General features: G+C 43.8%; 1 protein-coding gene across 12 annotated transcripts; it reads left to right on the forward strand.

Annotated features, from left to right (window-relative positions):
* Positions 1-3,526: 3,526 nt before the first annotated feature.
* Positions 3,527-8,400, forward strand: SRSF5 (serine and arginine rich splicing factor 5). Of its 12 annotated transcripts, none has more exons than XR_013396383.1 (8): positions 3,527-3,765; positions 4,522-4,666; positions 4,980-5,050; positions 5,174-5,272; positions 5,559-5,628; positions 5,891-6,936; positions 7,390-7,500; positions 7,587-8,400. XR_013396383.1 is itself a non-coding variant. In XM_015143975.3 (8 exons), exons 2-8 carry the CDS (start codon positions 4,541-4,543, stop codon positions 7,852-7,854), a joined length of 819 nt encoding a protein of 272 aa, XP_014999461.1. In that variant the 5' UTR covers positions 3,527-3,765; positions 4,522-4,540; the 3' UTR covers positions 7,855-8,400. The 12 variants fall into 12 exon arrangements, 6 of the variants coding, with proteins under 6 accessions (XP_014999461.1, XP_001110146.2, XP_014999460.1 ...); XR_013396386.1 differs by having other exon boundaries at positions 7,590-8,400; XR_013396382.1 differs by having other exon boundaries at positions 3,527-3,640.
* The last annotated feature ends 3,545 nt before the right edge of the window (positions 8,401-11,945 follow it).

Here is an 11,945-nt window from a genome sequence, read left to right on the forward strand (position 1 = left end):
GTGATGACTGTATAACAGGGGTATAAACAGAGTATTGTAGGCTGGGCATGGTGGCTCACGTCTGTAATCCCAGCACTTTGGGAGGCTGAGGCAGGCGGATCACAAGGTCAGGAGATTGAGACCATCCTGGCTAACATCGTGAAACCCCATCTCTACTAAAAACACAAAAATTAGCCGGGTGTGGCGGCGTGCGCCTGTAGTCCCAGCTGCTGGGGAGGCTGAGGCAGGAGAATGGCAAGAACCCGGGAGGCGGAGCTTGCAGTGAGCAGAGATCTTGCGACTACACTCTAGCCTGGGTGACAGAGCGAGACTCCGTCTCAAAAAACAAAAAACAAAAAAACAAAAAAATCCAGAATATTGTAAGATCACATAGGGGAAGAGTAATTCTGATCATGGAAGATGACTTTGTATTTATTAGAGAAATTGGCAAGAAACAGTCCAATAGTGATATGGTTTGGCTCTGTGTCTCCACCCAAATCTCATGTTGAGTTGTAATACCCAGTGTTCGGGGAGGAACTTGGTGGGAAGGGATTGGCTCATGGGGCAGATTTCCCCCATTCGGTTCTTGTGATAGTGAGTTCTCACAAGATCTGATGGTTTTTAAAAGTGTGAGGCACGGCTGGGTGCAGTGGCTCACGCCTGTAATCCCAGCACTTTGGGAAGCTGAGACGGGCGGATCATGAGGTCAGGAGATCGAGACCATCTTGGCTAACACGGTGAAACCCCGTCTCCACTAAAAATACAAAAAATTAGCCAGGCATGGTGGTGGGCGCCTGTGGTCCCAGCTACTGGGGAGGCTGAGGCAGGAGAATGATGTGAACCCGGGAGGCGGAGCTTGCAGTGAGCCAAGATCGCACCATGCACTCCGGCCTGGACAACAGAGCAAGACTTGGTCTCAAAAAAAAAAAAAAAAAAAAAAGTGTGTGAGTGAAGCCCTCTTCACCCCCTTGCTTTCTCTCTCTCTCCTGCCATCACGTGCATGAAGAGGGTGCTTGCTTCCCATTTGCCTTCTGCCATGATTGTTCAGTTTCCTCAGGCCTCCCAGTGATGCTTACTGTATAGCCTATGGAACTGTGAGTCAATTAAACCTCCTTTCTTCATAAATTACCGAGTTTCAGATAGTTTTTTTATAGCAGTGTGGGAACGGACTAATACAAATAGGGAGACTTGAGATTAGATGGTTGTCATGGCAAAAGCCAACAATGCAGAAGACAAGTGTTTTAAAATATTGTCTCTAGGCACTACTAAAGAAAAATTACTTTTGTGGAACTCATAAACTTTTAAATAATAAATAAATCAGAGAAAAGTGTTCATTAAAAAATTGGTCCTGAAGAAAATCAACATGAGCTGAAAGTAGCAACTTCTTCATGGTGTACAGCACCATCTTTTTTACTTTTCACCCCCAGAAAACCTTTTCCAGATTACTTTTTCTTATTGCAGCCAAAATAAAATGTAGTTGTTAGTTCCTTCTCCAGTCCCACTGCTTTACTAGCCTTAAAAACAAAACAAAAAAAGTGGTAGTGAGTGAAATAAAAAGAGTTGCTTTCATAGTAAACATAAAATGTAGAAAGTAATCGGGAAGACTTGTTTATTATGCGGAAACCAAACAAATGTAATTAAATACAAACTGGTCTGGGACAATTTGTGCATTATAAAATGCCAATGTTCATCAGGCCAACAACTAGATAACATTTTTTTCTTTTAATTGAACAAATACATTAAATACATATTGTGTTATAAACCCATCCTTAACTCCCACATCATAGGTAACTAACTTTACAATTTTGTCATGTACCCACTGAGACTCTTTTTATTTGCACATATAACTATGAATGGACAAACTTACCGATACAAACTATCCAAGTTTCAGTTCTGAGTGCCTAAGGGCCCCTGAGGTCAGAGTTAAGTGTCAGTTGTCTCCTTCTTCCTGAACTACTTTTTCTGTTTAACTCTAGTTGCAAGCATGCAACTCCACATTCCAGGCACTTCTCAAAAATCGGGTGCACTGGGTTCTACATAAAAGCATTAAAGCAAAGTTAACCAATCTCTTTATGCCTAAGTTTCTAGGTCTACCAACCTTATCGGGACCTCGGGGGAGTTAATATGGAGGGCTGTGTTTCACACCCACTTTGAAAGCACGGCATTCTCTGTTTCTAAAGAATTGCAAACTTTCGGCCGGGCGCCGTGGCTCAAGCCTGTAATCCCAGCACTTTGGGAGGCCGAGACGGGCGGATCACGAGGTCAGGAGATCGAGACCATCCTGGCTAACACGGTGAAACCCCGTCTCCACTAAAAAATACAAAAAACTAGCCAGGCGAGGTGGCGGGCGCCTGTAGTCCCAGCTACTCGGGAGGCTGAGGCAGCAGAATGGCATGAACCCGGGAGGCGGAGCTTGCAGTGAGCTGAGATCCGGCCACCGCACTCCAGCCCGGGCGACAGAGCGAGACTCCATCTCAAAAAAAAAAAAAAAAAAAAAAAAAAAAAAAGAATTGCAAACTTTCATGTGTTACATTACAGAAATCTCAACGGGGAGGATTAACCAAATACCATTTCGACTTAAAAGCAGCTTGAGGCCGGGCGCGGTGGCTCACGCCTGTAATCCCAGCACTTTGGGAGGCCGAGACGGGCGGATCACGAGGTCAGGAAATCGAGACCATCCTGGCTAACACGGTGAAACCCCGTCTCTACTAAAAATACAAAAAAAATTAGCCGGCGTAGTCCCAGCTACTCGGGAGGCTGAGGTAGGAGAATGGTGTGAACCCAGAGTCGGAGCTTGCAGTGAGGCGAGATGGCGCCACTGCACTCCAGCCTGGGCGACTGAGCGAGACTCCGTCTCAAAAAAAAAAAAAAAGCAGCTTGAAACCTCTTCCAGCCACTCTCCCAGAGTGATGGAAATGCAGAAATCTGTATTCCAGCCTCAATTCAAGACAGCCTTCTAGTTGCAGTACCATTTTCAACATTTCAACAGTCAAAACCCTTTCATTTAAAAAAATACTTCAGTTCCTTAGTCTTCTCACTACAACAAAACCATAGAGCTGTGGCATGGCTGAAAAAAGAACTCGAACATCTAGGAGCTCTCTGCTTTGAGGGCGAGAGATAAGGAAAGGCCAGGTATTTCTGCAAAGCTAAGTTTCTTCTAATTAGTAATCTTGTGTGTGTCTAAGAAAAACTTTAGATACAAGAAGGGCTGATACTTGTCCCAGGAGACTCTTCTGGGAGAGATGATGATGAACCGAACGCCAAGGACTTAGAAGGGGCGAACAACTTCAACCGATGTCCCTCCAGACTCCGGCACCTGCCGGCAGTGCCCAAGCGAGTTCCCGCCCCCGGCCCCACCCACCGCGGGCGGAGGGTCGGTCACTCACAGTGTCAAGATAAGGAGACCCACGTTCCCCGAAATTTCCGGCCCTCCCAAAACTTCCGTCTTCCCTGGGTCCAACAGGGTGGACCCAAGGCCCAGGGGCGTCCCCGGAAGTGACGCAGAGACGTGGCCTCCATTTTGTGGAGTGCCAGAGCTGCTAAGTGCGTCAGTTGTGGAGAGGCGTAGACGAGTTAAGTCCTGGTCTGCGTGGAGGCCGACGACTCCGTGGCAGACTACGGACCTGTCTGGGTCTCAGCCGCTAAAGACCCCGTCCGGTAGGTGAGTGGCTCACTTTGAGGGCAAGCCTTCTCGGATCGAGGCTTCTTCATGGCCGCTCAATTCGTGAGCGGCTGGGGCTGCTCTCTTTGCGGAGGACGGCGTCTAATGAGCGCAGTTGATTCGAGGTGGGCGCTGGGGCACGTCTCCCTTTTGGCATACTGTTTGAGGGGTACTGAGGTGGAAGGGCGGTCACTGTTAGGGTGGTTTTTACGTTTTTACACAGCGGTTGTGCGCCCCTCCCTGCCGGTCTTAACGTCTTCATCTCCTAGACCCGTAGAGTAGTGGGCCGGGATCTCCCTGACTGGCGATGCGGCTGGGCCTTTTGGAGGGCGGCCGCAGTGACACCAAGAACGGTGGAGTTGGGAGGAGGAGGGAAAAGGGAATTTGGCACGCGCGGCTGTGCTGCTGCTGATTCCACCGCCGCCATTTTGTGGCCGCAGAGCGCCCGCCCCGTTGGCGCAGGCGCGGTCGTGGCGTCGCGAGAATCCGGCTTCCACCCGCTGTGACGCGCCCGCGAGGCCGCCATTGGGCTGGCTTTGCGGAGGGCGGGGGCGGCTCCGCCCGCACTTCTCGGCCTTTCCTAACTGCGGCAGATGGGAGGGGGTCGGAGAGCTGTGGAGAGTGTGCGGCTGCGCAGTTGGAGAGGTGGCAGTGGGCGTTGCGGTTGCTGCGGTCTGGGCCCAGTAACGGACCGTGTTGGGAGGGAGCTGGGTTTTAATTTTGTCTGCAAGTTAACCTGGCTTCATTAGAGACACTCTTGGCAATCCCGTTTATAACATCACTGGGTAAACATTTTACGCTGTTTATGTTTTTGATTCTTTGATCAGGCGTTTCTCTGTGACAGTCATTGCTGTTATCTCGATTGAATTACTTTCTAATAGGAAGTACTAGCCGGACATCATGAGTGGCTGTCGAGTATTCATCGGGAGACTAAATCCAGCGGCCAGGGAGAAGGACGTGGAAAGATTCTTCAAGGGATATGGACGGATAAGAGATATTGATCTGAAAAGAGGCTTTGGTTTTGTGGTAAGTATTTAGAACTGGGTGAATTATCTGCTAAGTAGGTAGAGTTTTGATAAGCAGTTGTTTTCGATCTTGAGTCCAGGTAGAATATTTGCGTTCAGAAAATGTTACCCAGCCTTGTGTGTGAGTTTTATTGAGGCTGAAAACAACTTGAACTTGCCGGCTCACTGGAACCCACTCCTAGTGGCTCCTTGATTAGGTTTGACTATGTGGCAGTGTTGTTAAGATACTTCTTTTCCTATTCTGTCTCCTGATTTCAATGCTCATTATGTTGTAGAATACTCTTCTAAAGCCCATGTTTATACTTACATTTTAGGAATTTGAGGATCCGAGGGATGCAGATGATGCTGTGTATGAGCTTGATGGAAAAGAACTCTGTAGTGAAAGGTGAGACTCCTGTGTAACTAGTTAGCTTTGGGACATAGAGCAGACTGGGTCTGCTGGCATATTTTTCTAAGTAGATCTATATAACTTAAGTGTGTAACGGAGATTTTTCTTCCTCTTTTGTAGGGTTACTATTGAACATGCTAGGGCTCGGTCACGAGGTGGAAGAGGTAGAGGACGATACTCTGACCGTTTTAGTAGTCGCAGACCTCGAAATGATAGACGGTATGTGAAGGGGGGACGGCTGCATTGAACAATTATTGTAGGGGTAGCATTTAAGGTTCAGGAGACATTAGCAGTGATGATTCGGGGTCCTGCCATATAATGTGTTTTTCTATTCCCACGTAAGCCCATTGTTCTTGATGAATCTATATGAGTCGTAGAACACAGAATCTGTTGACGGAAGTCATTAGGATGGCTTGTCATATCTGATGGCTTGAACTTGCCCACAGTTGAACACAAGTGCTGTCATTGCATTTCTTCCATTGTGAATACGAATTTTCTTCCTCAGAAATGCTCCACCTGTAAGAACAGAAAATCGGCTTATAGTTGAGAATTTATCCTCAAGAGTCAGCTGGCAGGTTTGTTGAAATACAGTTTTGAGTTATTTTAATGTGGTTTTTTAAAAAAAGTTAATGGGTAGCTAATGTTTTATTTTATTAAAAGTAGTTTTATCTTAAATTAATGGATTTAATGGAATTGTAATTTTAAACATTTAATTAAATGTAATTTGGGGGATATTTTGAACTTTAATATTAGTGATCAAATGTAAATGTTTTGAGGATATTTTTCTTGTTTTTTAAAATCAATTTTTAACCAAATATTAAACCCTTTATTTGCCAGCCTGTCTGTGTCGTTGGCCTTATGACGAGGAGTGCCTGTGGGTTATCCTAATCGTTGTCTTGGTCACTCTTGGTTGGGCCTGGTTGACTTTGCCAGTCAGCTCCTACAGTGATCAGTTGGCCACCTCTAGATCTGTGTTTGCCGGTCTAGACGTTATCGGTGCACTTCCTTGAAGTGCCAGGTTGCAGCGATCCCAGAGCGTTGATAACGTGATCTGATCCCTAAGTTGAGACCTGTCTTCCTGTAACGCTTCCGAATAAGAGGTCCGGTCGAAAAGAGTTGAAAGATACGAAATTAGGTGGTCGTTGGAATCCTGATCGCAGTAAAGTGGTCCTTGGTAACTGCTCGAGTAGAACATGTCTGCATCCGCCAATAGTCTGCTAATAGGGAGGGCTGTGCGATTAAAGGCTTCCATCGATTGGGTAGTGTCCTTCAAGTGGGTGGCGAAGAGCCAGTCGGGCATATGTCATGAAGGTTTCTCCGACCGATTAATGGTTTGCTGCTTGACTAGCCTAGGGAAATAATAATAAAGGTAAAGTAAACTTTTTTAATGACATATGGGGCACAAAATAACTGGTGTCTTGTAAATGTTCTGTTTTTTTTTTTTTTTTTTTTTTTTTAAATAAAACTTCTCTACTTTAGTCTTTACTTTAAAAATATGTACTGTTTCCTTTTTTGTTTTTTTTGTTTGTTTTTTTTCTTTTGTACTGAGCTCAGCATAGACTAATACTACCTTAATGTTAAAATCTGAATTTCCTTTAGCATTTTGCTTAAAAGCAATATGCTATTTCCTTATTCCGTGCCCTGACATAGATAATTTTTGAATTCTGATAGAATACAAGTGTGGTAAATGCCATGTTTGTACTTTATCTAACATCTTCTCTTTCAGTAGTCTTGTTTTTTTTTATATCATGTGATTGTTTGTGTGTCCCCTTTCCTCTTCTTTGCTTAACACAATTATCTTGTGTTAAGGATCTCAAAGATTTCATGAGACAAGCTGGGGAAGTAACGTTTGCGGATGCACACCGACCTAAATTAAATGAAGGGTATGTACTGGAAATTGTGAAACTCTTTAAAAATATCCTGAAAATTTTACTGTGAACTTAGTGTTGAGGACTTAAAATTTGAACATGTTATAATGTAGAGATTCTCCAGGGACAGTTTTGCCGCCTCCCCTCTCCCCCCCACACCTTTGGCAGTGTCTGGAGACATGTTTGGTTGTCACAACTGGTTGAGGGAGGATGCTGTTGGCATCTAGTCGCTAGGGGCTAGGCATCCCGCTAAGCATCCCACAATGCATAGGGAACCCTCCCCAACAATTAATTGGCTCAAAGTATAACAGTGCCAAAACTTTGCTCTTTTAATACTGCATTATGCAGAAATGAGACTCAGTAGTGATAGCTAAAGTGAACATAGAAACAACTTAACCTAGACTGCTATGTGCAATGTGTGCGACTACAGGATGTGTATACTTTAAAAGTGGCTTTTTTCCATTTTAGGGTGGTTGAGTTTGCCTCTTATGGTGACTTAAAGAATGCTATTGAAAAACTTTCTGGAAAGGAAATAAATGGGAGAAAAATAAAATTAATTGAAGGCAGCAAAAGGCACAGGTATTTCTAATTTTTAAGTCAAAAGTTGTATTTAATGGGTTTGCTGTAGAGTCTTACCTAGGCTAATTTCTTCTCATTTTTCATAGTAGGTCAAGAAGTAGGTCTCGATCCCGGACCAGAAGTTCCTCTAGGTCTCGTAGCCGATCCCGTTCCCGTAGTCGCAAATCTTACAGCCGGTCAAGAAGCAGGAGCAGGAGCCGGAGCCGGAGCAAGTCCCGTTCTGTTAGTAGGTCTCCCGTGCCTGAGAAGAGCCAGAAACGTGGTTCTTCAAGTAGATCTAAGTCTCCAGCATCTGTGGATCGTCAGAGGTCCCGGTCCCGATCAAGGTCCAGATCAGTTGACAGTGGCAATTAAACTGTAAATAACTTGCCCTGGGGGCCTTTTTTTAAAAAACAAAAACTCCAAAAATTCCCAAACCATACTTGCTAAAAATTCTGGTAAGTATGTGCTTTTCTGTGGGGGTGGGATTTGGAAGGGGGGTTGGGTTGGGCTGGATATCTTTGTAGATGTGGACCACCAAGGGGTTGTTGAAAACTAATTGTATTAAATGTCTTTTGATAAGCCTTCTGCTCACATTTTTGTGAATGTCTGAAGTATATAGTTTGTGTATATTGACAGAGCTCTTTTATAACTAAAGCAAATTTAATTTTTTTGTACTAGAAAAAAATTTGAACATTTTAGTTCCTGGTTATTAAAATATGTTAATTCAGAATTAGTTTAATGCCTCAATTAAACTAATTAATAGCTTTGGACACTTAAAAGAGCTCTAAATTTGCTTGTACATAAAGGCTTAATTTGTTTTCCTTGTTAGGGTCAAGGGTGTCCTTCACTCTTTAACAGCTGCGGGACAGACACATTAAAGCAGCTGTTTGTTATTGATAATAAAATATTATAAAACTCCTTTTGTCTGTCTGAAGAAGTCCTATGCTGTTTACTTCTCATCCTTATCATCATACAGTACATTTAAAACACCAAACACATCCAGAATCCTGGAGTCGTTATGGTCTCTTTTTAAAAAGTGTTTTTGATGTCTCCACGCTATTCAAAATACAAAGATGTAAGCGAATGCTAAAATCACAATTGAGTTTTCTTTGTGTTCATGGGTCCCCCAACCCCCCCATGTGTTTCCTTTATCTCCTGACTTTATTGGCATCAGGTTACTTAGAGTCAAGAGGAGGATAGTGTGGGAAGCAGTGTTTCTTGACTACCTTAAAGGTTATGATAGGTTTTTTTGTTTTTGAGATGGAGTTTTGCTCTTGCTGCCCAGGCTGGAGTGCAATGGCGCGATCTCAGCTCACTGCAACCTCTGCCTCCCAGGTTCAAGTGATTCTCCTGCTTCAGGCTCCCAGGTAGCAGAGATTACAGACATGTGCCACAATGCCCAGCTAATTTTGTGTTTTTAGTAGAGATGGGGGTTTCACCCTGTTGGCCAGGCTGGTTTTGAACTCCTTACCTCAGGTGATCCACCTGCTTGGCCTCCCAAAGTGCTAGAATTACAGCCATGATCCATTGTGCCCAGCCTTGTTTTTGTTTTTTTGAGGCAGGATCTTGTTCTGTTGTCTAGGCAGGAAGGTAGGGGTGTGATCAGTGGTCACTGCAGCCTTGATGTCCTGGGCTCAGGCAATCGTCCTGCCTTTGCATCCTGAGTAAGGGCTACAGGTGTGCACCACTGCGTGTGGCTAATGTTTTTCTAGAGACGGTCTTGCTATGTTCCTCTGGATGGTCTTGAACTGGACTCAAGTGATGATCTAACTTGGCCTCCGAAAGTGCTGGGATTATAGGTGTGAACTGCTGTGTCCAGTTGTGATGCAGTTTGGTGGTCGGGTAACATGAATGCTTAAGGGACTTTGACATGGTACTTTTTGTCTTGAGATACGTATGGGATAGTACATGTTTAAGGGAAAACAGTAGTGTAAAATGCCTAAGGTCCTATATCCATATTAACCTTAGACTTCTATATTTGAGCTTTCAAGCCCTGCCTTAGATGTGTAGAAAAGGAGCTATATTAATACAGGAGTCTCAAGACACTTAGATATATTCTTAGTTCTGTGGGGGCTAGACTACATAAATACTGGGAAACAGTGAATAACATCTATGTAGCTTCTGATGCTAATAGCCAGGCACTGTTTTAAGTGCCGTATCTCTGTATGGACTGAATCTAATACCATTTTACTGGTGAGAATTCAGGAATTCTTCAAAGAAGGGATGGATTGGTATTAAAATCCAGGAAGTCTGATTCCAAGACCCCCACACTATACTCACTGTTGACAAGGATTTTTGCCTCTAGCCGTCCAGGGATTTGGAAAACGGCAGAATTAGAAGCACTAGAAAGAATTAGAAGCTTTTAGCTTCCCGAAAGCGTGGGGATTGGGAAGTGGGAATCTCCATTTGGGAGAATTGAAAGGTTTTTGATATCCTTAATTTTTAAAAGATCACTCCCTGGCTGTTTCTAAGACTAGAACAGGTTATGGACGTTTAAAGCTGCTAATTGTAATAAGAGGCTGGGTTTAGGAGTTGGTATATACCTGTTGAATTAGTTGAGGGAACCAGGTTTATTTTAATAAATGGTGGATTCTAGATTTTCTCAGTGTCTCTGAAGGCAGTACTTGGTCAGCCTGAAGTTGCTATCAAAAGCAACTTTACCCCCTTGGGCTTTTAGAATGTGCTTCTCAGGGCAGTGTGGTAGGTTGCTGTTTTTCCTGTCTACCTCTAAATAATCAGACAAACTTTTTTTTTTTTTGAGATGGAGTCTTACTCTGTTGCCCAGTTTGGGCGGTCTTGGCTCACTGCAGCCTCTGCCTCCTGGGTTCAAGTGATTCTCTTACCTCAGCCTCCCGGGTAGCTGGGATTACAGGCACCCACCCCCATGCCCAGCTATTTTTTTTTTTTTGTATTTTTAGTAGAGACTGGGTTTTATCCTGTTGGCCAGGCTGGTCTCAAACTCCTGACCTCAAGTGATAAACCCATCTCAGCCTCCCAAAGTGCTAGGTTTACAGGCATGAACTACTCTGCCAGTCTTTATTTTTTTAATTTTTTTTTTTCTTGAGACAGGGTCTTGCTTGGTCACCCAGGCTAGAGTGCAGTGGTGACTCACTGCAACCTGCACTTCCCAGTCTCAAGTGATTCTCATGTCTCAGCCTCCCAGTAGCTGGAATTACAGGTGCCCACCACCACGTCTGGCTGATTTTTGTATTTTTAGTAGAGACGAGGTTTGACCATGTTGGCCAAGCTGGTCTCGAACTCCTAACTTCAAATGATCTATCTGCCTACCTTGGCCTCCCAAGTGTTGGGATTACAGGAGTGAGCCACTGTGCCCAGCCAAGACTTAAGCTACTTTTAATCTTGTGTTAGGGAATACAATAAATTCCTTCTTTTGAAAAAATGGCAGGGAGATAACGATTATGTCTCAAAAAGGGACTCGCAAAACCAGGCTTGAGATATGAGGAGTGTGGATGTAATCCTAAGGAAAGGTTTAGGACCTGCCTTTGTAGGGCACGGTGTAACCTTTGTTTTCTGTTTCTTTCATCTTTATTCCTTACTGTTTTTTTTTTTTTTTTTTTTTGAGACGGGATCTTGCTCTGTCGCTAGGCTGGATGGAGCGCAGTGGCGCTCTGTCAGCTCACTGCAGCCTCTGTCTCTGGGGTTCAAGCGATTCTTCTGCCTCAGCCTCCTGAGTAGCTGGGACTACAGGCGTGTGTCACCATGCCTGGCTAATTTTTGTGTTTTTAGTAGAGATGGGGTTTCACCATGTTGGCCAGGATGGTCTCCATCTCTTGACCTCATGAACTGCCCACCTCGGCCTCCCAGAATGCTGGGATTACGAGTGTGAACTACTGCGTCTGGCCATGTTTATTCCTTTCTAAGGGCAGTTTGAGGCCAACCCTATCTTCAGAAGCTAAACAAATGTGTTCTTATATAACTTGTATGTAACCAAGTCTCCTAGCAGATGATGTTGGTTAGATAATAGAGAAAACAATTTGAACAGTTAGGTATATATGGATATAATTAGTAAAAATGATAGTAGCCTTTTCAAAAACTGCTTTTTTAAGAGGATGTTAGTGACCCAAATCTGTGATTCTCGTTTTGGTGTTGGGAGTATTTGTTAGTCCTGCACATTTGCCAAACTGACACCTGAAAACTATATTGTCTTGGTTTCATTCGTACCTGACCATACAAAATGATAAAAATCCCAAGTAACTAAGCATGATTGACTTTTTGTAAGTGTTAATATTCGTTGTTAATCATTTACTTGATCTTTATTTGCATATGATATGCAAAATGTTTAAATTTTATTAGAGACAGTTTGAAATTTGTGAATTCTAGGTATTTGAACATTTTTCTTTGAATTGGGAAACCACTCATTTAGTTTGCTGTACCCAGTTTTGGGGGTGCTTTGTGTTAAAACCAGATATCTACTGAACTTAAAAAAGAGATTCTTAGGTGAC

Source organism: Macaca mulatta, chromosome 7 (assembly GCF_049350105.2).
Source record: "Macaca mulatta isolate MMU2019108-1 chromosome 7, T2T-MMU8v2.0, whole genome shotgun sequence".
Taxonomy (NCBI): Eukaryota; Metazoa; Chordata; class Mammalia; order Primates; family Cercopithecidae; genus Macaca; species Macaca mulatta.

Excerpts from the sequence above, each read along its gene's own strand:
- SRSF5 (XM_015143975.3), top strand. The coding sequence starts at position 4,541 with ATGAGTGGCTGTCGAGTATTCATCGGGAGACTAAATCCAGCGGCCAGG. Across the intron at positions 5,273-5,558 it reads AGACCTCGAAATGATAGACG|AAATGCTCCACCTGTAAGAA; the intron begins GTATGTGAAGGG and ends TTTCTTCCTCAG. Across the intron at positions 5,629-6,862 it reads CCTCAAGAGTCAGCTGGCAG|GATCTCAAAGATTTCATGAG; the intron begins GTTTGTTGAAAT and ends TCTTGTGTTAAG.